We start from the raw sequence: 25,186 nt of genomic DNA on the forward strand, positions 1-25,186 counted from the left end.
TACTAAACAATTAATAGGTCGACCAAGAAATCAAAGAGAAAATCCAAAAATAATGGAGACAAGTGACAATGAAAACACAATGGTCCAAAATCTTGGGATGCAGCAAAAGCTGTTCTAAAAGGGAAGTTTATAGCAATACAGGCCACCCTCTAGAAGAAAAAAAAAAATCTCAGATAAGCAACCTAACTTTACACCTAAAGGACCTAGAAAAACAAGAACAAACCCAAAACCAGTAGAAGGAAGGAAATAATAAAGATTAGAGCAGAAATAAATGAAAAAGAAACTAAAAAAACAATAGAACAGATCCATGAAACCAGCAGCTGGTTCTTTCAAATGATCAACAAAATTGATAAAACTTTAACCAGATTCATCAACAAAAAGTTGGGGGGGGGGGGGGACTCAAATAAACAAAATCAGAAATGAAAGAGGAGTGGGGCACCTGGGTGGCTCAGTCAGTTAAGCGTCTGACTTTGGCTCAGGTCATGATCTCACGGCTCGTGAGTTCGAGCCCGGCATCGGGCTCTGTGCTGACAACTCAGAGCCTGGAGCCTGCTTCAGATTCTGTGTCCCTCTCTCACTCTGCCCCTCCCCTGCTCATTCTCCCCCTCTCTCTCTATCTCTGTCTCTCATAAATAACATTAAAAATTTTAAAAAAAGAAATGAAAAAGGATAAACAACCAACACCACAGAAATACAAAGGATTATAAGAGAATACTGTGAAAAATTACATGCCAGTAAAGTGGACAACCTAAAAGAAATGGATAAATTCCCAGAAACATATAATTTCCCAAAACTGAATCAGGAAGAAATAGAAAATTTGAACAGATCAATTACAACAATGAAATTGAATCAGTAATCAAAAAACTCCAAACAAGGGGCGCCTGGGTGGCGCCGTCGGTTAAGCGTCCGACTTCAGCCAGGTCACGATCTCGCGGTCCGTGAGTTCGAGCCCCGCGTCGGGCTCTGGGCTGATGGCTCAGAGCCTGGAGCCTGTTTCCGATTCTGTGTCTCCCTCTCTCTCTGCCCCTCCCCCGTTCATGCTCTGTCTCTCTCTGTCTCAAAAATAAATAAACGTTAAAAAAAAATTTTTTTTTAATAAATAAATAAAAATAAAAAATCACTCCCCATGATCAACTGGGATTTATTCATGGGATACAAGGGTGGTTAGACACAAATCAATCAACATGATACATCACATCAAGAAGAGAAAGGATAAAAGCCATATTATAATTTCAATAGATGAACTTGGGGAGCAAGAAGCCACAGGAAGGGAGGTGCTTTTGCAAGCAGAGAGAAGATGGAGGCGGGGGTGGGGGGGTGGGTAGAATATGGGAAAAGCATCCCTCCCCAAAAGCAGCTGGAGAGAAAGTGGAAAATTGGAAACAGCCACAAGGACTGTGAAAGGGAGAAAGGCGAAAGGAGAGGGTTTCAATTCCATTAAGACTGTAAACAAGGGGGACGCAAAGGCTGCAACTCCGCAGCTCCCTACCTGGCGGTGCTCTGGTGGGAAGGGTGAATCCCCAGGAACAGAGTGGGGTCCGGGAGGTTCTTGGGCCACACGGGGAAAAGCAGTCCCACAGCTGGAAGGACATTTGGTGGAGACTGTTGAAGCCACCTGGTCCCAGCAGACCCCAGAAGGCAGCCACATTCGCTGGTGCCCAAACAAGGTCCTTAAGGGTAAAGCCTGGTGTCAGATGTGTGTTGTGATTTCCCACAATCCCTGAAACGCTGCTGCTACACTGTCTCGCGAACTTTTTCTGGGGCGGGCTGGCACCTGGCCACAGTCTTGGGGGCACCGGCAGCAGCAAGGGTCCAGCGGCAGTTCCTGGGTGCAGCGGACATTCAGCCGTTGCTCGTTGGGCCAGTGCTGGGTGACACCCTCCCGCGGAGGGGCGGAACAGGTCAAAGCCGCAGTCCTTCGGGAGTAAGGGGCTGGGGAAAACAGCCACATCTGAGACAAAACTCGGGAGAGAGGTACTGCCTGGGGCTCGGTCACAGACAGTGAAGAAGCGCGGAGTGGACGAAAGCTGAAGACAGAGGACAGGTGCGCGACTGCTGATCTGGGAGAACAGAGCTCTGAAATTAGAGACTGGGGAGCTGGATGACTCCATTTTGACCGCTCCCGCGCATGCGCATACGCGCCTACGAGCACAGCAACACAACATCCTAGTAGGCTAGCAGCGCCATCTAGTGGAGAGCGGAGCCTTTACACTAAGCCCCGCCCAACCGGGCCAACCTCTCTCTTCAAGAACACAAGTCTCACCGCCTACTTAGCTTAGGGACTATAAAGCAGTACATAGTCTGACCTCTAGGGGAAAATGACGTAATTTCAGTCCTATTTCAATCTGTTAAGAGGTCTATCTATTCAATTTTCTTTCTTTTTTTACCTCTTGTTCACTTCTTTCCTTTTTCTTGAATACAGAAAGAGAAAAAAGTCATTTTTATTTTCAGTTTTTATTAAAAAATATTTTTCTTTATTTTTTTACTATATTTTTTACTTTTGTGTAAATTTTTTCAAATTCTATCTTACTTCCATCATTTTATTTTAGTCTACTTCCACACTATTTACCTTTTCAAATTTTCAAACGATTTCCTTTTTTTTCTTTTTCTTTTTTCTTTTTCATTTCTTGTTCTCAAATGCAGAAAGACAAAAACTTCATTTTTACTTTCAATTCCTATTAAAAATTTTTTTCTTTAATTTTTTTCACTATATTTTTTGCTTTTATGTAAATTTTTTCAAATTCTATTTTATTTCCATCATTCTATTTTAGTCTACTACAGTGTATTCACTTTTTCATATTTTCAAACGATTTCTTTTTTTTTCTCTTTTTTCTTTTTCATTTCTTTTCTTTTTCTTGAATACAGAGAAAAAATTCATTTTTATTTTTAATTTTTATTAAAAATATTTTTCTTTGATTTTTTTCTACTATATTCTTCACTTTTGTGTAAATTTTTTCAAATTCTACTTTACTCCCATCATCTCATTTTAGTCTACTTCAATGTATTCATTTTTTCAAATTCTCAAACGATTTCCTTCCCCCCCCTTCTTTTCTCTAATCTGTTAAACCACTTTCAACACCCAGACCAAAACACACCTAGGATCTAGCATCACTTATTAGATTTGTGTGTGTGTGTATAATTTTTTAATTTTAATATTTTTTTAATTTAAATTTTTTAATTTTAATTTTTCTACCTCATTACTTCCTTTTCTCCCTTCAAAATGACAAAATGAAGGAATTCACCCCAAAAGAAAGAGCATGAAGAAACGACAGCCAGGGATTTAACCAACACAGATACAAGCAAGATGTCTGAACCAGAATTTAGAATCACGATAATAAATGCTGGAGTCAAAAATAGATTAGAATCCCTTTCGGCAGAGATAAAAGAAGTAAAAAACAGAATGAAATTAAAAATGCTATAACTGAGCTGCAATCATGGGTGGATGCAGCAGCGGCAAGGATGGATGAGGCAGAACAGAGAATCAGCGATATAGAGGACAAACCTATAGAGAATAAGGAAGCAGAAAAAAAGAGGGAGATTAAGGCAAAAGAGCACAATTTAAGAATTAGAGAAATCAGTGACTCATTAAAAAGGAACAGCATCAGAATCATAGGGGTCCCAGAAAAGGAAGAGAGAGAAATAGGGGTAGAAGGGTTATGTGAGCAAATCATAGAGGAAAACTTTCCTAACCTGGGGAAAGACACAAACATCAAAATCCAGGAAGCACAGAGGACCCCCATTAGATTCAACAAAAACCGACCATCAACAAGGCATATCATAGTCAAATTCACAAAATACTCAGGCCAGGAGAGACTTATGAATGCAGCAAGGGAAAAAAGTCCCTAACCTACAAGGGAAGACAGATCAGGTTTGCAGCAGACCTATCCACAGAAACTTGGCAGGCCAGAAAGGAGTGGCAGGATATATTCAATGTGCTGAATCAGAAAAATATGCAGCCAAGAAGTCTTTATCTAGCAAGGCTGTCATTCAAAATAGAAGGAAAGATAAAAAGTTTCCCAGACAAACAAAAATTAAAGGAGTTTGTGACCACTAAACCAGCCCTGCAAGAAATTTTAAGGGGGACTCCCTGAGGGGAAAAAAGATGAATATATATATATATATATATATATATATATATATATATATACCAAAAGCAACAAAGATTAGAAAGGACCAGAGAACACCACCAGAAACTCCAACTCTACAAGCATTATAATGGCAATAAATTCATATCTTTCAGTACTCACTCTAAATGTCAATGGACCCAATGCTCCAATCAAATGACATAGGGTAACAGAATGGATAAGAAAACAAGATCCATCTATATGATGTTTACAAGAGACCCACTTTAGACCTAAAGACACCTTCAGATTGAAAATAAGGGATGGAGAACCATCTATCATGCTAATGGCCAACAAAAGAAAGCCAGAATAGCCATGCTTATATCAGACAATCTAGACTTTAAAGTAAAGACTGTATCAAGAGATGCATAAGGGCATTATATCATATCCAAGAGGTCTATCCACCAAGAAGACCTAACAACTGTAAACATTTATGCACCAAATGTGGAACACCCAAATATATAAATCAATTAATCACAAACATAAATAAACTCATCAATAGTAATACCATAATAGTAGGAGACTTCAGCACCCCATTCACAGCAATGGAGAGATCATCAAATCAAAAAATCAACAAGGAAACAATGACTTTGAATGACACGGTGGACCAGATGGACTTAACAGATATATTCAGAACATTTCATCCTAAAGCAGCAGAATATACATTCTTCTCCAGTGCACATGGAACATTCTCCAGAATAGACCATATACTGGGATACAAATCAGCCCTAAGTAAGTACAAAAAGATCGAGATCATACCGTGCATATTTTCAGACCACAATGCTATAAAACTTGAAATCAACCACAAGAAAAAATTTGGAAAGGTAACAAATACTTGGAGACTGAAGAACATCCTACTAAAGAATGAATGGGCTAACCAAGCAGTTAAAGAGGAAATTAAAAAGTATATGGAAGTCAATGAAAATGATAACACCCACAACCCAAAACCTCTGGGACACAGCAAAGGCAGTCATAAGAGGAAAGTATATAGCAATCCAGGCCTTCCTAAAGAAGGAAGAAAGATCTCAGATACACAACCTAATCTTACACCTTAAGGAGCTGGAAAAAGAACAGCAAATAAAACCCAAAACCAGCAGAAGACAGGAAATAATAAAGATTAGAGCAGAAATTAATGCTATTGGAAAAAAACACACACACACAAAAAGTAGAACAGATCAATGAAACCAGAAGCTGGCTCTTTGAAAGAATTAACAAAATTGATAAACCACTAGCTAGTTTGATCAAAAAGAAAAAGGAAAGGACCCAAGTAAATAAAATCAAGAATGAAAGAGGAGAGATCACAACCAACACAGCAGAAATAAAAATAATAAGAGAATATTATGAGCAATTATATGCCAATAAAATGGGCAATCTGGAAGAAATGGACACATTCCTAGAAACATATACACTACCAAAACTGAAACAGGAAGAAATAGAAAATTTGAACAAACCCATAACCAGTAAGGAAATCGAATTAGTAATCAAAAATCTGCCAAAAAACAAGAGTCCAGGGCCAGATGGCTTCCCAGGGGAATCCTACCAAACATTTAAGGACGAGTTAACACCTATTCTCTTGAAAGTGTTCCAAAAAATAGAAATGGAAGGAAAACTTCCAAACTCTTTCTATGAAGCCAGCATTACCTTGATTCCAAAACCAAAAAGAGACCCCACTAAAAAGGAGAACTATAGACCAATTTCCCTGATGAACATGGATGCAAAAATCCTCAACAAGATAATAGCCAACCGGATCCAACAATACATTAAAAAAATTATTCACCACGACCAAGTGGGATTTATACCTGGGATGCAGGGCTGGTTCAATATCTGCAAAACAATTAATGTGATTCATCACATCAATAAAAGAAAGGACAAGAACCATATGATCCTCTCAATAGATGCAGAGAAAGCATTTGACAAAATACAGCATCCTTTTTTGATCAAAACCCTCAAGAAGGTAGGGATAGAAGGAGCATACCTCGAGATCATAAAAGCCATATATAAACGACCCAATGCTAATATCATCCTCAATGGGGAAAAACTGAGAGCTTTCCCCCTAATGTCAGGAACAAGACAGGGATGTCCACTCTCGCCACTGTTATTCAATGTAGGATTGGAAGTCTTAGCCTCTGCAATCAGACAACACAAAGAAATAAAAGGCATCCAAACTGGCCAGGAGGAGGTCAAACTTACACTCTTCGCAAATGACATGATACATGATACTCATGATACTGCTAGAATTGATTCATGAATTCAGTAAAGTTGCAGGATATAAAATCAACGCACAGCAATCGGTTGCATTCCTATATACCAACAATGAAGCGACAGAAAGAGAAATCAAGGAATCGATCCCATTTACAGTTGCACAAAAAAACATAAAATACCTAAGAATAAATCTAAACAAAGAAGTGAAAAATCTATACACTGAAAACTATAGAAAGCTGATGAAAGAAATTGAAGAAGACACAAAAAAAATGGAAAAAAATTCCATGCTCCTGGATAGGAAGAACAAATATTGTTAAAATGTCAATACTACCCAAAGCAATCTACATATTCAATGCAATCCCTATCAAAATAACACCACATTCTTCACAGAGCTAGAACAAATAATCCTAAAATTTGTACGGAATCAGAAAAGACCCTGAATAGCCAAAGCAATCTTGAAAAAGAAAACCAAAGCAGGAGGCATCACAATCCCAGACCTCAAGCTATACTACAAAGCTGTAATCATCAAGACAGTATGGTACTGGCACAAGAACAGACACTCAGAACAATAGAACAGAATAGAGAACCCAGAGATGGACCCACAAACGTATGGTCAACTAATCTTTGACAAAGCAGGAAAAGAATATCCAATGGAATACAGACAGTCTCTTCAGCAAGTGGTGCTGGGAAAACTGGACAGCGACATGCAGAAGAATGAACCTGGACCATTTTCTTACACCATACACAAAAATAAACTCAAAATGGATGAAGACCTCAATGTAAGACAGGAAGCCATCAAAATCCTCAAGGAGAAAGCAGGCAAAAACCTCTTTGATCTTGGCCGCAGCAACTTCTTACTCAACACGTCTCTGGAGGCAAGGGAAACAAAAGCAAAAATGAACTACTGGGACCTCATCAAAATAAGAAGCTTCTACACAGTGAAGGAAACAATCAGCAAAACTAAAAGGCAACTGACAGAATGGGAGAAGATATGTGCAAATGACATCAGATGAAGGGTTAGTATCCAAAACCTATAAAGAACTTATCAAACTCAACACCCAAAATACAAATAATCCAGTGAAGAAATGGGCAAAAGACATGAATAGACACTTCTCCAAAGAAGACATCCAGATGGCCAACCGACACATGAAAAAATGCTCCACATCACTCATCATCAGGGAAATACAAATCAAAACCACAATGAGCTACCACCTGACACCTGTCAGAATGGCTACTGTTAACAACTCAGGCAACAACAGATGTTGGCGAGGATGCGGAGAAAGAGGATCTCTTTTGCATTGTTGGTGGCAATGCAAGATGGTGCAGCCACTCTGGAAAACAGTCTGGAGGTTCCTCAAAAAAATCAAAAATAGAACTATCCTACGACCCAGCAACTGCACTACTAGGCATTTATCCACAAGATAGGGATGTGCTGTTTCAAAGGGACACACGCACCCCCATGTTTATAGCAGCACTATCAACAATAGCCAAATGTCCATCGATGGATGAATGGATAAAGAAAATGTGGTATATACAATGGAGTATTACTCGGCAATCAAAAAGAATGAAATCTTGCCATTTGCAACTACATGGATGGACCTGGAGGGTATTATGCTAAGTGAAATTAGTCAGTCAGAGAAAGACAAATATCATATGACTTCACTCATATGAGGACTTGAAGAGACAAAACAGATGAACATGAAGTAAGGGAAACAAAAATAATATAAAAACAAGGAGGGGGACAAAACAGAAGAGACTCATAAATATGGAGAACAAACTGAGGGTTACAAGAGGGGTTGTGGGAGGGAGGATGGGCTAAATGGGTAGGGGCACTAAGGAATCTACTCCTGAAATCATTGTTGAGCTATATGCTAACTAATTTGGATGTAAATTTAAAAAAATAAAAAATAAAACAAGTTATAAAAAATTAATTAGAAATATATAAAATAAAAAATAAAAAATAATTTTTAAAGAATAAGACAAGTGTTCAATCTTGCCACTTTAATTCAACTTAGTCCTGGAAGTCCTAAGCTACAGTAATCAGAAAAGAAAAAGAAATAAAAGACATCCAAATTGGTAAGGAGGAAGTAAAACTTTCGCTATTTGCAGATGACATGATAATATATATAGAAAACCTAGAGAGACTAGAGACCACAAAAGACCCAAAATTGCCAAAACAATCTTGATCAAGAACAAAACTGGAGGTATCACAATCCCTGTTCAAGATATACTACAAACTGTAGTAATCCAAACAGTATGGTACTGACACAAAAATAGACAAATAGATCAATAAAACACAATAGAGAGCCGGGAAATAAACCCACAATGATAGGGCCAATTAGTTTTTGACAAAGGAGTCAAGAATACGCAATGGGAAAAAGATAGTCTCTTCAACAAATGCTGTTGGGAAAACTGGACAGCTACATGCAAAAGAATGAGACTGGGCCACTTTCTTACATCACACACAAAAATAAACTCAGAGTGGATTAAGGACCTAAATGTGAGGCCTGAAATCATAAAAATCTTACAAGAGACATCAGGCAGTAATTTCTCTGACATCAGCCATAGCAACCTCTTTATAAATATGTCTCCTGAGGCAAGGGAAACAAAAGCAAAAATATACTATTGGGACTTCATCAAAATAAAAACTTCTGCACAGCAAAGGAAATAATCAACAAAACTACAAGACAACCTACTGAGAGAAGATATTTGCAAATGGCATATCCAATAAAAGGTTAGTATCCAAAATATATTAAAAATTTATACAATTCAATACCCAAAAAGCTCACAGTCCAATTAAAAAAATGGGGCAGAAGACATGAACAGACATTTCCCCAAAGGAGACATACAGATGGCCAACAGACACATGAAAAGATGCTCAACATCACTCACCATCAAGGAAATGCAAATCAAAACCACAGTATCACCTCACATCTGTCAGAATTGCTAAAACCAAAACCTCAACAGGGGCGCCTGGGTGGCTTAGTCATTTAGGTGTCCAACTTTTTATTTCAGCTCAGGTCATCAGCTCACGGTTCATGAGTTCGAGCCCCAAGATCTCTCCTTTTTTTTTTTTTTTTTTTAATCTTTGCCAGAATTTAACACGCGTTCACGAAGAATTTCACAAGTCAATGGCATATAGGGTAATATCTCCTAATAAGGCAATAGAGAAGTAACAGGGGCGCTTGGGTGGCACAGGTTAAGCGCCTGACTCTTGGTTTCGGCTCAGGGCACGATCTCATGGCTTCGTGGGTTCGAGCGCTGCATCAGGCTCTGTGCTGACAGTGTGGAGCCTGCTTGGGATTCTCTCTCTCCCTCTCTCTGTGCTCCTCCCCCACTCACGCTGTCTCTCTCTCTCAGATAAATAAAAGAAAAATAACATATTCCTAATCAATGATAGATTAATCACATTGTTCCTGGCCAGGGGAGATAAAAGGAATAAAGCCCAAATTTAGTTGAGGTGCACTTCATACGAGTTGGCACTCAGGAGACAGCTTAGCCAAGTGAACCGCTCCTTAAAAATGTTAGTGGGGACCAGAGGCTAAAAGACTGGGGTTTTTTTTCCTCCCGGCATCCTTCCTGAGCCCCGGTGAAAGGTGGAGCCACAAGAACAACACCAGCAAGGCTTCTATTGTCCGAGAACCCTTGTTCAAGGGACATAGCTGGATGGAGGCCCTTTGCAAATGACATGACCATTTCGTATCCTCAGTATTCATTCATCCACTGGAAGTCTGGTCGGTACACAGATAAATCCCTCAAATGCTAGAGTTGGCACCTAAGATGCTCTCTCCAAACCCATCGTTCCACATCAGAGGGACAGGACCCAAAGCAGGCAGGCTGACCAGTATCACACAGCTGACCTGAGCTGTGCACCAGGACCGGGATCCGGGCCTGCTGGGACCTGACTCATTGTTCTCCCGGGTCCGTGGGCGAAGGCGACAGGGAGAGGAGCAAGCATAAGGCCTTCGCGGTCACAGCAGCTCTGCCTTCAAACGTCCTTCTGGGTTTTGATAGGTGAACTTGCAGAGGTGACCTGAACCTTGCAAATACATGTATTTACGAGGCCTGTATTAAATCACACCATTTGGGTTTTTTTTCACCAAGATCTTTATTTTTTTATTACATATATATATATGTATATATATATATGTATATATATATAAATATATATATATATATATATATATATATATACATATATATATATATATATATATTGGTTTCCATACAACACCCAGTGCTCATCCCAACAGGTGCCCTCCTCAATGCCCACCACCCACTCTCCCCTCCACACCACTTAATAAAAATATTTGAAAATGGGCCTAGAATTGTGTGCTCAGTTGCAAAGACACGAACAAGAATCTTCTGTCCCTGGCCTTCCTGGAGCTTGTGCTTTAGCGGGGGCTGAGACAAAGCTAGAATTACCGCTGTGTCAAGACGAGCACTGAGAGCGACAGTGGGACTCAGAACCGCACATCCTTTCCTTTCCACAGTCTGAGGTCTTAGTCTTTTTAATATGTTCCAGAAGAATCTTGAGAACTGCACCTGTTCTCAAGCACACACAGAAGAGCGGAGACTTCACCCAACACAGGTGCACCTCACTTCCCTTTGCAAGATTATCCTTCAAACAGTCCAGGGAAAGATTCATGAGATAAGCTCATACCCAATACGAGAGTGGATAAAATATCACCAGCCCAGAAATTTATGGAAAAAAAAGAAGTAAACAGCCAATGATCACAAGATGTGCTGTATGTAGTTAGGGCAATATTCTACATCTGGTTAGTGTTCAAAGATGTTGCGACTTTATAATTTAGCATAGAAAATACTATGCTGTTGGGGCGCCTGGGTGGCTCAGTTGGTTGAGCATCTGACTCTTGATTTTGGCTCAGGTCATGACACCAGGGTCATGGGATCAAGCCCCATGTTGGGCTCCACACTGAGCAAGGAGCCTGCTTAAGATACTCTCTCCAGGGCACCTGGGTGCCTCGGTTGGTTAAGCTGCTCTGACTTCTGCTCAGGTCATGATCTCATGGTTTATGAGTTTGAGCCCCGCATCAGGCTCTGTGCGGACAGCTCAGAGCCTGGAGCCTGCTTCAGATTCTGTGTCTCCCTCTCTCTCTGCCCCTCCCCCACTAGAACTGTCTCTAAAATAAATAAACCTTAAAAAATTTAAAAAAAAAAAAAAGATTCTCTCCCCCCACCCACTCTGCCCATCCTGACTCACGCTCTAAAATAAAAAATAAATGAAATAAAAACACTATGCTATTATCAGATGTTACTACAGATATGACTGGAGAGAGTTCATATGCCTTCTGGGTTTTAAGAATGCTTAAAATGCTACCTAACATTTACTATCCCTTTCCCACAGAAAAGCAGTAAAAATGACAAAGCATTACAGGATTACTAATGTTTTAACACACATGCATAATGCAGACCTCTTTTGATGGTTGGTAGATTCTTTTATTAACAATCAAAAAGCTTCACACTTACAATAGGAAAATAAGTGTTTCTCTATCGATTAATTAAATGAAAACTATCCAGGACTTTATAGGATTTCTGATGTGTGCCAGGTTTGATGCGTACCTAAGAAAACAGGACATTAGCTTGCCAAAATCATTAGGTATGACTGAAAATGAGAAGCAGTAATTTATAAAACATTTACCTAATAGCTTTCCCAAACAGTAGCTCCCCTGAAATCAAAACAGGAAATAGAATTTGTATTTAGACTTAGTTCGAGAGAGGACTCACACCACCAATCGATCTTAATTTTATGGTTCCGGTGGTACTTTTTTTAAAGGTATTCACCGGAAACTCCAATCTCATTTTAAGATCATGAATTTGAGGTGTGCAGTAAAACTGCAATTTCTCAACATCAAAGTTTAATTATTACACAATGGTTCAAGCAGCAGATTCCACCTCAGGCAGTATTTGCCTTGTGTCCTGTTGTCCTTCGGTACTAATCACGCTATGGCGTTTGAAGCACATTTACAACTAGAGCAGGCACTGCTGATTCGGCCACAAAAATCCCTCTTGGATGAACAACTCTCAGGTTTATTTCAGAAGCAGCCGCTTTTACCTTTTTTATTTATTTCCACAATGAAAAACCGGGCTAAACAAAATCTTAAAGTCTCATTTTCCACTGGATGATTAAAATCTTTATCTGTAATTTACCTTAGTCTCTTAAAATCTGATGGGGAGGAGAAACCAAAACCTTAGAGAACAGTGTGCTGTCACTCACTCCCTCAACGTAAAATCGAGGCAAAAATAGAGCCCCATAGAAATTTCAACATTGAATTTTTTTGAAATGCTAAAGCTTAGTAAAAGTCAAAAGGCACTGTATGAATCAGTAGTCTCTGCGTATCTTTGTTAGTTCAATACAAACCATGATCTGCCAGACTATATTCAAAAGCCCATCTTTCAAAAAGTTCTACTTTTCTACATGGTCCATTTAAACAGAGTCACTGCCTTGTTTATATATACGTGTGTGCATACATATGTGTGTATATATCTATATAGGCATGCATGTGTATATATGTATATAGGTAAGCAGTAATCACATGACTCCCATCTGTGCTCCACGAAAGTGACTTTACTGTGGGAGAAAGCATGGCAATCTTCGTCTCCAAAGTGTTTTCAATCCACAGGCACACAAAGAGCTACCACTGGTCTCATCAACACTGCTGACAATTCAGAAAGCCTAAGTACTTTCTACTTGAATTCTAAAACAAAAGCGCCTTAAATTAAAAATTTTTTTAACTTCAGTCTTCAATATTGAAACTGCTAAGTTACTCCATTTTTCCAAGCCAAAAAAAAATAGAATAAATTTTGAGGGAAAAAATAATACACTAACTTAGGAAAACATTCTGTTACTGAATAGGTTTAAGAAAAAACCTATATAGGAAAAATATTCCAATAGAAGGCAAAACCTATGTGGGTTGTTCACCACAACATTATTTGAATAAGTAACAATTAGAAACCAATGAAATATTCAGTATCAGAAATGTAAAATAAATTAGGAAGTGTCCAATTAATAAATTATACAGCCAGTAAAAATAAAGAAAATAATGAAACATGGAATGCATGACAATGTTAAGCCAAATTACAGAAAGGATCCCTGCTACATTTAAACAGTCCCACCTGCAAAAGCTAACCAGGAACATCATTTGACATGTTGGGTCACTGGAGTATGGGTATCATTTGCCTTTACTGAAAGGACTAAACAATATAAAGTTTCTATAGTGACTGTACATTTTTTAAAAGAAAAGATAAAAAATGATAGAGTAACTCAAAAACAAGTCTTCGAAAAGAAATGTCCCTGGATGGGGACACGCTGCTGACCACATCCAGAAACCAACTCCTTTGCCTCTGTGGGCAGGCAGCACCTGATTCAGGCTGGTTCCCCCCACCCCAAGCGATGCTCATGAACAGGACTAGAAGGCGGGGGCAAGTGCCCCGCCAGAATGATCTGTGGCCCCATTCCCAACATTCACATTTTATCAACAAGGCCCGAATCTGCCCATTTTGAGCATGTACACAACACATACTTCCGTCTGATGACAAAATTTCACACACTAGTCCTCCTATTTCTCCCAACAGAAAAATTCAAATGCACGACTATTTCCTTGTCATAATAAAGCAATTCTCAATTAGCAATCAAGTTATATTTTTTAAAAGACAAAATGGTGTTAATCCTGTGTAACATGTGACCAAAAATAATTAAAGGCCAATGGGTGATATCTACCAGAAGTACTAGTAGACAGAAGATTACTTACAAAAAGAGCAGTTTTCAATAGAAACACTGAACGTTTCCCTTGGGAAATAAATTTAATCTTCTATAAACAACTGGGGCAAAGGACCAGGTTTTCTACAACTGCAATACAATAGGGTCAAAAGGCTTCTCCAGCGGCCCTAAGGGCTGAGATATTTTTGATGGCTTTATGATGACAATTATAACCTCCTAGCTATTTCAGCTCTTGAAGAAAATGTTCAATCAAGACTAAATCATACAAAGCACTTACTGTTTTCCGTTGCCCAATAATAAAATTTGAAAACAGGAAGTTCATAGCATTAAATCATGTTTATCAAATACTTGAAGAACCTACATTAAGAAATGCTACTATAGAGCAGCTTACTGGTATACTACGGTACTCTGCACTGCTATGAAAATAGTCGTAAAAAGCTTATTCTGCTCAGTGTAATGATGTTTTACTTTTTGCAAGCCATGTATCTCTCAGTTACGTTCTCCCAGTTGATTACATTCCAAATAGCTTTTAGATAATCCGGTCTGACATTTTTATACTGAAGGTAATAAGCATGCTCCCACACATCAATCCCCAGCAGTGGAATAAGACCTATTGGAAAGAAGAGGGGAAAAAAAGCAAAGACTGTGAATTTCAATCTGAAATATTATTGTCTCTTCTCGATTATCCTATGCACACCAAATTACCCAAATTACCCTTTGCAAACTTCCCATCCATTTTTCAGCTTCTTTTACAGACAGAAAATTTGCCTAAGAATAAATACCCTATAAAAAATTTGAAGCTTTACTCTTCGAAAAATTTTTTTTAATGTTTATTTATTTTTGAGAGAGAGGTAGGGGGAAGGGCAGAGAGAAAGGGAGACAGGGGATCCGAAGTGGACTCCGTACTGACAGCAGTGAGCCCCACACAGGTCTTGAACTCACAAACTGTGAGATCATGACCTGAGCTGAAGTCGGATGCTTAATCGACTGAGCCACCCAGGCGCCCTTAAACTTTACTCTTTGGAAGAAAACGTGATAAATAGCAAAAAATTTTTTAAAGACTTGGGAAAATTAAGTACAGTATTTTAACAGCAATGCTTAAAATACCAACAAATCTATCCATGAGGCAATTCTTGGGGGTATCGGTAAGAATGCCATGTTTATGGGGTGGTTGAGCGCCTTCCCAAGGTCCCAAGCAGTCAGGGGAGTTTTAGGAAAACTGCTCTGCTCCTAAGGCTAATAATGTCAGTCTTAGAGAATACAAAGCATTTATGAGACATTTATAGAAATAACAGTTAACAAGGAAAACTGAATAGGACTAAAGAAAAAGACACAATTCTTAGAAATGAAATAGTATATGCAAAGAATTACTTATATTTATGCAACATTCATTTTCAAAAACTCTCCAACTGAGTGACAGCCTCCTCTAGGAAAACAATGATCAACCAGTAGGTCTTGATCAGTGGTGAGGTATGTCATTCATCATTCATTATGAGTAATTAAGGTAACAAAGTTTATAAATGACTTCTCCCCTACATAAATTGCCATGACTTCCACTTATTTTCATTCCAGTGGGCTTTCTTCAAGTGGAAGGGAAGCAGGTGTAGCCAGGATTTACCTAGAAATTAGCCTTTTCGGCCAGGTGCCTTCAAAGATATACCCGACTCTCTAGTCGGTGCTCACAAATCTTCTGTTGGTTTTACAAATTCTGTGGCATCTCTTTCCCAAAAGAGCCGTTCAGATTTTGGCTAAATCTGAATATACCCAGGAAAGTGAGTCATGTAAGCAAGTCTGCAGACGTGTGTAGAGGTAGAAAATGTGGCTGAGAGGCGCCTGGGTGCTTTGGCTGGTTAAGCGTCAAGACTCTTGGTTTTAGCCCAGGTCATGATCTCGTGGTCGTGAGATGCAGCCCCGCCCACGTCGGGCTCTGTGCTAGGCTTGGAGCCTGCTTGGGATCCTCCCTCTCTCTCCGCCCCTCCCTCCCTCTCTCTCTCTCTCTCTCTCTCTCTCTCTCACAAAATAAATAAACCTAAATAAGTTAAGTATCTTTAAAAAAAAAAAAGTAAAGAAAAGAAAACGTGGCTGAGAACTACTGCTGATTGCTGTTAAGATGTCACTGTAGGTCTTGGGGTGCCTGGGTGGCTCAGTGAGTTAAACGTCTGACTTCAGCTCAGGTCATGATCTCACGGTTTGTGGGTTCAAGCCTTGCATCAGGCTCTGTGCTGACAGCTCAGAGCCTGGAGCCTGCTTCGTATTCTGTGTCTCCCTCTCTCAAAAATAAATAAACATTAAAAAATAAATTAAAAAACAAAAAAGACATCACTGTAGGTGCATTACATCTGAAGATCAATGTCTCAGGACTATCTCCTAAAGACATTCTAATTCAATCTGGCTCAACATGAAAAAGGAATTGGTGAAGCCAGCCTGGAGCCTCTAAGCCAAATATTTTCCTGGACCAAATCCCCCAAAAGGGAGAAGTCTGGAAACCTGAGCTCTAGTCTCAGTTTGACCACAGGTGCTCAGCAGACGGGCTGCGTCCCAGGGCTGAAGTTGGACTCAGCTTATAGGTCTTTTCCTCTTTTGTGGTGTTTATCCAACCTCAGTGCATGCAATTATGTAAGCTGACATGAATTCTGTCCAATGAAGCAGAGTTTATGTTTAAAACATTTTTTGTTAGGGGCACCTGGGGTCTGGGTGGCTCAGTCGGTTGAACGTCCGACTTCAGCTCAGGTCATGATCTCGTGGTCTGTGGGTTCCGGCCCCACATCGGGCTCTGTGCTGACAGCTCGGAGCCTGGAGCCTGCTTCGGATTCTGTGTCTCCCTCTCTCCCTGCCCCCCCCACCACTCACACTCTCTCTCTCCTTCAAAAATAAACAAACATTAAAAAAATGTTTTGATAAAAAAAACATTTTTTGTTAATGTATCTGTAAAAGTACATGCGCTAATGTTACAAAACATCAAGGACTTTTAGAGCATTTCTGCTTACACGAGGCTCTGGGTATCATCTGTTAAGATTTAGTACATGCTCACGATAGGTTTAACCACTGCTCGTGTTCCTTATTTCAAGGTAAATGCTTTACAGTGAACCATTTCCCACTAATGAATGTGAAATAATCTTCAAAGCTAACCTGTTGTTCCTTCCAGGGGATCCTGGTTAAAACAAGCAGCAATCTGCAAGCGTCCCTGTTCCTTATTGAAACCAAGCCAACCCCAACCTGAGCCTTGGACGCCAACAGATACAGTGGTCAACTTCTCTTTAAATTTGTCGAAGGAACCAAAATCACGTTTGATGGCTTCCAGCAATTCCCCTATTTAAAAAACAAATCCAAAAATACCCACAAGTGAACAGACTGCAACAATTACAATCAAGAATTCTATTCCATATATTAAAATATTCTTGTCGTATGGCACCAGAAACAACTGGACGACCTCATAGGGAAGACGTAACATAACCCAATGAGCCTAGTTAGCACCGTTACTCCTGCCCTCACCCTGGCATCACAAGATCTCACGATTTTAATTCACATGTTTATTACTGAACCAAGTTAGAGCAAGTTCTTCCTTCGCTGTGCTATTTCCATCAGAAAAGGAGTAATTTTTTCATTAGCTTTTTTCCCCCCCTCCTTTTACAGAAAACTTTTACTTTGATTTCTACCCTACCTACTCTGTCTCGATTTGGGAATAGTAAAATTTTATGGCTGTTATTTGGTTCTTCCCCACGGCAGCTGAGATCTTTCTTATCACAATTATATAATTTTAAGAAGAGTAATTTTGTCTTTTATCACCGAACTGAGGGTACACTGTAAGAGCTACAGCCCTTTTATTCTCTGGCAATGTAGAATATAATTCTAGATGGAGCACATCAACTAAATCAAGTAGGCTAAAAATATCACTTCTCTTATCCCACTGAGTTAAAAGTAATTATCGTTGTGCCGGGTGGCTCAGTCATTTAAGTGTCTGACTCTTGATCTCAGCCCAGGTCTTGATCTCAGGATCGTGAGTTCAAGCCCCGCAACTGGAGCCTACTTAAAAAAATTAAAAATTCAAAAATAAAAGTAATTATCTATTACAAGCACAAATGACAGAATAAAGTGGTACAGACAACCCAAACTGGCAAAGTACCACTGGCTGAATATGGGCATATCTGACATTCTGCTAACTCACCAAACGTCAACAGTAGTATTACATCACCGTCTCCACACCTAACTCAGAAAAAAAAAAAAAAAAAAAAGAATGTCCAGCTTCCCATGCTGACTTCCCCATTCACCTTTACTTCCAAATGAGACTGCTTATCACAAGTACATGAGATGCTCATCATACACCAATTAAAAACGAACAAACCCACAGAAACTTAAGGTGTGCACCAGAAGCCCAGGGACAAGGAGAGCTCTACTTATGCCCCATACCTTCCCTGGGGTGAGGAGGCTAATTAAAGTCGTCTGGGCCTCCACGCAGGACACGGTTAAGTCACGTAAACCAGCCAGAGTGAGCAAGGCCATTGGCTCTGTACTCCCCTCGTTACCTGCACGTGTCCTGGAAAACCCAATTTCCTGGGACAACTGACTCTTTATCAGCTGGGGAGAGTAGTAAAATAATAGCAAAAAGCACTATTCGAAGCATTTTACATCTGATAACTTACTTAATGTTCAAAACGGATCTATTATTATCCCTGTACCTTACAGATGAAGGAAGTACAGAATGATCAAGTGTCTTACCCCACCCAGGGCACTCACTTCTTCTAAAAACTGTTTCCTGGTCTTGTTCTAATATAAAATACAGTACATTTCGACAAAAGTTGACACCATATCTGCCACTGTGTGTGTGTGTATGTGTGTATAAAATCTGAAGACACAATAACTCCCTGAATATATTCTCCGTTCCTACATATGTCCCTTTGAAAGTCACACCTTTGTTGTACTCCTTGCTAGGAAAAATATGCCACTGTGACACCTCAGAGAGAATTAACGTAAGAAAAGCAACAGCCATTCCTATCATGCACAAATGTAGCTAAGACTGCACCAGTATCTACCAACCTTTGGGCTCTCCACCACCCTTAGGGCTCAGGTTCGTCCAGAAGATGGAATGATTGATATGGCCTCCACCATTGAACTTCAGCCCAGGCTGAAGAGCTACCTGAGTTGTAACGTCACCTGAAATGTAAAGATGCAAACATATTCTTTAAAATTCTTTCTTTTCAAATGTTCTATGCACCATTTGCTCTCTTTGTAAAACATCAGGTAATTGTACTTGCTTATCTGTAACATTGCTATAGGTCCTAAAATCCCACAATTTCGAGATTCTACAAAAAAAAAAAAAAAAAGATTTACTTAAAAATTATTTGTTCCAGTGGATTGTCAATTTCAATTAGTAACGTGAACAACTAATGAGAGGTCCGGCATCAGGGGCAAAGCTAGTAGAAAATTCTTTCCTGAGCTTCAAAGAAGTGAAAGTTTTCTTGGATAGAAAAGATTTCAGAGGCGCCTGGATGGCTCAGTCAGTTGAGCATCTGACTCTTGATTTTAGCTCCGGGCATGATCCCATGGTCATAGGATCGAGCACCGTGTCCGACGCTCAGTGTGGCGCCTGCTTAAGATCCTTAAGTCTCTCTTGGGGCGCCTGGGTGGCGCAGTCGGTTAAGCGTCCGACTTCAGCCAGGTCACGATCTCGCGGTCCGTGAGTTCGAGCCTCGCGTCGGGCTCTGGGCTGATGGCTCGGAGCCTGGAGCCTGTTTCCGATTCTGTGTCTCCCTCTCTCTCTGCCCCTCCCCTGTTCATGCTCTGTCTCTCTCTGTCCCAAAAATAAATAAACGTTAAAAAAAAAAAAAAAAAAAAAAAAAAAAGATCCTTAAGTCTCTCTCTCTCTCTGCCACTCCCCCACTCACTTCCTCTAAAATGAAAAAAAAAAAAATTATAAAAAAAACATTTCAGCAATAACAAAGAGAACAATAGAAAATAGTGGAAGGTTGAAATGTGTGCTTTCACAGACTAAATAGTAAATTTTCAGGGGCGCCTGGCTGGCTCAGTCGGTAGAGCATGTAACTCTTGGGTCTCAGGGTTGTGAGTTTGAGCCCCTCGTTGGAGGTAGAGATTACTTAAAATAAACAAGTAAATAGACTTTTTTTTTTAAATGGTACATTTTCAGCTCTCATTTTCTAGATAGACAACTATTCATTGGAAAACAGTTCAATGTTACATTAACAAAAAATTCAGCATATTCAAAACTGAACTCGAGAATTTCAATCCCAAAGTTACTCTCCAATGGCCTTCCTCATCACAGCAAGTGCCAGCTATTTTTCACAGGGCATTTCTGATAACTTGTCCTTTCTTACTCCTTACTCCTTTCCTCACATATAGCCCACCAACATACTCACCGGCAAGGCCAGCTCTCCCTTTAAAAAAGATCCATGGGGCCCCTGGGTGGCTCAGTTGGTTGAGCGACCGACTTCGGCTGAGGTCATGATCTCACAGTCCGTGAGCTCGAGCCCCGCGTTGGGCTCTGTGCTGCCAGCTCAGAGCCTGGAGCCTGCTTCTGATTCTGTGTCTCCCTCTCTCTCTGCCCCTCCCCCACTCATGCTCTGTCTCTCTCTGCCTCAGAAATAAATAAACATTAAAAAAAAATTAAAAAAATAATAAAAAAAAAGATCCAGAATCTGACCCCCTCTTGCTAACCTGTGGTACAGACCAGCAGCGTCACCTGCCTGCATCTGAGCCACCACCCCGCCCTGGTCTCTGGCTTCCACATGTGCCCCCCACATTCTGTTCCCAATAGTGGCCGGAGGGCTCCTCTACACCCCAAAGTGAGTGCAGCATCCTTGAGCCAGACCCCTCCAAAGGCTGTTCCTCTCACTCAATGAACCCCAAGTCTCTACAACTGGCTTCAGAGGGGCAAATCATCTGATCCTCTGTGTGTCCTCGCTGGCCCAGCTCTGGCCACACTGGTTTCCCTGCACGTACAACAGGGGCTCGGCATGCGCCCAGCTTATGGCTTCCACTGATGGCCGCTGCCCGTCCCGGAACACCCTTCCTGAAGATAGCCTCGTGGTTTGTTCCCACATCTCTCCTTCAGGCTTCCACTGAAACGTCACCCTCATCAGGGAAGCCTTCTCAAACCACAAGAGAAAATGGGCACTTCCCCACCACTTTCCCAACCTGTCTTGCTCGAGAGGACTTAAGACCCCTGGCATACTACATATTTATTTACTCATTCATCTGTCTCCCCACCAGAATGAAAGCTCCAATAACAACAAGGAATTCTTTGCACTGCTGTATCCCAGGGGCTGCTAGATTGCCTCCTACATACCAGGCACTTGATGAATGTTTGTTGATTGACTAGATAATTGAATATATTAAATGTAGCTTTTATGGAAGAAAAATTAATTCTCTGCTATCTGTACTTAAAAAAAAAAAAAGTCACATTTGAAGACTTTTTCTACCTTGCTGAACAAGTAGGCAAAATAAAATATTCTTTTCCAGGCCTTCAAGAAACTAAGATTAACTATTAGGAAAAATGGGAATTCCCTTGTTCAAGAAGTCCTGAGTGCTTATGGGACGCCTGGGTGGCTCAGTCAGTTAAGCGGCCAACTTCACCTCAGGTCATGATCTCGCGGTCCGTGAGTTCCAGCCCCGCATCGGGCCCTGTGCTGACAGCTCAGAGCCTGGAGCCTGTTTCAGATTCTGTGTCTCCCTCTCTCTGACCCTCCCCCGTTCATGCTCTGTCTCTGTCTCAAAAATAAATAAATGTTAAAAAAAAAAAATTAAAAAAAAAAAAAAAAAAAGAAGTCCTGAGTGCTTATTATTCACCAGACATTAAGAGGCAAAGTGGAAGATACACAGAACCACTGAGGACTCTGTGCTTAGGAAGTTTACATGATAGAAAAGGTTCTCTAATCTGCTCTTTGGGCACATCTCAAAAAGGAGGAGAGGGCCGAGTGATACCAGAATACAAAGATAATCTTGGAGAGCTGTTTTAAGATGCCAACTTCTCGTTGTTGTTGTTATGTTTGCAAAATAATTTTCTTACAGATCAGTGTCTTAGTAATTATTCTAGGAAAGTCATCCTAAATATAAATGTTTGTATATTTATATATTTCTATATACATATACATACCCGTGTGTATACACACATATATACATGCGCACACACACGTTTTATATATATTTATATACGTGCATACATACATATACACATATATATGCATATATACATATATAAACGTGTGTGTGTGTGTGTGTGCGCGCGCGCGTATAGTTTTAGTTTTAGAGAAAAGAGCCCAAATGGGGGAGAGGCTCAGGGGGAGAGGGTCAGAGGGAGAGAGAATCCCAAGTAGGCTCCATGCTCAGTCTGGAGCCCGACACAGGGCTTGATTCCACAACCCTGGGATCATGACTCAAGCCAAAATCAAGAATCAGATGCTCAACCGACTGAGCCACCCAGGAGCCCCTATATTGTTTTCTAATAAATCAACAGTAACTAAATTTTTCTAATGGGAAAGAAACATGCTTATTAAAAACTAACTTAATAAGTGCAATCTCTTAAAGTTTAATCATTTTTAAGTTTTAATAGAAATTTGGGGAGCACCTGGCTGGCTTAGTTGGTAGAATATGCGACTCTTGATCTCAGGGTTGTGAGTTTGAGACCCACATTGGGCATAGAGCTTGCATTAAAAAATAATAATGATGATAACAGAAATTTGGGAGGCTTTAATATCTGCTTTTAAGAATACTTTTCTTAAGTTCAACATTTTCTTTGGTTTCCATTTTTTTCCTGTAAAATACAATAAAAGTTAAATACTTCTGTTTGAAAAGTATTTACTTCATTATAATGAGATCGATGATGTTATTTCACTTACATTACTGCCCCAAATTTTCAAACATCAAAATTTAACCCTTCAATAGTCTTTAAAATATTTTTTTTTAATAAATAAAAGAAAAAGCTCTGCAGGTACTTAGTAACTTACAGGCAACATAGCACAACATAATGTAAAGCCTTTTTTTTCAGTAGCTTCTGTTACACAAGTAAAGATGTGATTGCGCAAGGAAAGGATTGAAATTCAGGTTGTTTTTAAAATATTGAAGAAAGGTTCAAGTTGTCAGATGTTGTCACGCAGGAAGCAATTTCACAATCGGGATATTCCCCACCTTGTCATCATTACCACATCTTTCCCGAATTTGTTATTTTCTAAAACCCCGAACCTTTTCCCGAACAAGTACCAAACTTTTTCCCCATGCTCCAGGTTCCTGTCACAAATCTTCCAGAATGTGGCAATTTCCTCTTGTTTCTGTTTAGCCAATTACTTCATCCGCAACCGGGCTGAAATACTACACTTTCCCGCTAGATGCCCCCATTCAACAAGCTGCCACTGTCTGAAATTTACCCAACAAATTTCAGAGGGCTGGACGTCATCAAAAATATGCTTAAGAGAAAAGTACGTTTTGAACTGTGTAGCGTATTAAGCAATACATACAATTATTTTCCTCCTGCAAGCCACTGATCGATAGACTGCAAAGTGCAATACTATTTTGTACAGAGACATTAAAACACGGCATTTTCGTACACATCCCCAGACCCAGACCCACAAAGTCCACACACGACTGGTTTTGTCGACTGAGCTCTTTAAAAACTAAAGTGTGACGTCCAAATGATAGTGTTACGCTGAATTCTAAAGTATTAGTAAATAACCACAAGCCTGTTTCAGTTTCCCACAAAATGGGCACCTTCCTTGTGAAGTCTGACCCCTGGCTGAGTTCAAGAGCGCGTGGAGCGGCCCCACGGAACCGAGGGGCACCGCGTCGCCGTCACGTTTCCCCGCGCGGTTTCTCACCGGCGGGCGGCCTGGCACCTACCCTTCTCCAGCGCCTCTCGATACCGCTCCTCGAGGACGTTCAGGTTGTTCACGTAGGTCGCGTGGTGCTTGCTGTGGTGCAGCTGCATGATCTGGGCGTTGATGTGAGGCTCCAGGGCGCCATAATCGTACGGCAAGTCGGGGAGGCTGTGCTTCTGCCTGGAACCCAGAGCCCCCAGCGCCGGCACCAGCGTCCTGCTCGAGCTGGAAAGAGAGCAGACACACACACTGATTCGCTCACGTGTCTACGCAGACAGGGCTGTGGACGTCCCGGCGCATCTGGACCTTCCTATCGCTTGCTCGCTCGCCCTCCACATTCTCTGAAGCATTAAACGGCGCCGCGGCAGCACCCGGATGCGCTCAGAGGCCACCTGCCCTCTGGCAGGGACGCCCGCGGCGTCCCCGCCACGCCGCGTCCGCGTAGGTACCCGGGAGCCGCCGCGCCAGCGCGGGTACGGAGGGAGCGGGGCCGCTGGAGGAGGCCGCCCGCACCCCTCGCCCTCGGGGCCGTGACCCGTCCCCGCTGCTACGCGCCGCTCGGGCGCCTCACCTGAGCGCTGCCCGGGACAGCATAGTGAGGATGCCGCCGGTCTCTTTCCTGAACTCGAGTCACCGCGCCGACCCACCGGCGTACACTGACCCGCGTCCCCGGCGGCGCCACAAGGACACCGCCGTCTTCCACGGGCTCCGCCCCCTGCGTCCGCCGCTCCCACACCGGGGGGGAGGGACGCGCAGCGCGCCGTCTCCGCTGCCTGCGCCAGCCCGCCCCCTTTGGGGGCCCAGGGGACCGGAGAAAGAGGCACATGAGGGACCTTATTCAGGGAGTCAGAAAAACCGCAGCGCCCACCTGCCCGCTTCTGTGCGTGTGGCCAAAAGAAAGGCCATGCTTCCCCCCCCTCCACGGTGTAAGATGGTACGACCTGAAGCCCCGCCCCTCGGAGGTCCGCGGGGAGGGCCTTGGCTGGTGGGGCCGGTGCTTCCCTGCCTCTTCGCTGCTGCCGGCACGCCGGGGTCGGCCTGCGGTCCGGCGACCTTCGCGGAGCGAAAGCTGCGGTTTCCCTGAGCTGGTTTGGCGCGCCCTAGCGGGCCAGGATCCCTCAGTGAGGAGGGTCCTGGGCGCTGGTAAGGTGTAGCAACAATGCTCCTCTAACCACTGCCAGGAATGACCTTGCTTTTCTAATGAACTTGACCTTCGGGCCGGAGCCAAGCCCAGAGCCGTCTGATAATTGTGTTACTAAACACGATGTGCCAGGGACTACGCAGCAGGGTTTATATACATT

General features: G+C 41.5%; 1 protein-coding gene across 1 annotated transcript; it reads right to left on the reverse strand.

The window, feature by feature from the left end:
• Nucleotides 1-11,761: 11,761 nt before the first annotated feature.
• Nucleotides 11,762-24,611, reverse strand: SOD2 (superoxide dismutase 2). The gene is made up of 5 exons (XM_023254547.2): nt 24,457-24,611; nt 23,908-24,110; nt 19,099-19,215; nt 17,194-17,373; nt 11,762-14,674 (listed from the first exon to the last, which is right to left on the reverse strand). The coding sequence occupies exons 1-5, from the start codon at nt 24,477-24,479 to the stop codon at nt 14,529-14,531; spliced, it is 669 nt and encodes a 222-aa protein (XP_023110315.1). The 5' UTR covers nt 24,480-24,611; the 3' UTR covers nt 11,762-14,528.
• Between the last annotated feature and the right edge of the window lie 575 nt (nt 24,612-25,186).

Source organism: Felis catus, chromosome B2, assembly GCF_018350175.1.
Source record: "Felis catus isolate Fca126 chromosome B2, F.catus_Fca126_mat1.0, whole genome shotgun sequence".
Classification (NCBI taxonomy): domain Eukaryota; kingdom Metazoa; phylum Chordata; class Mammalia; order Carnivora; family Felidae; genus Felis; species Felis catus.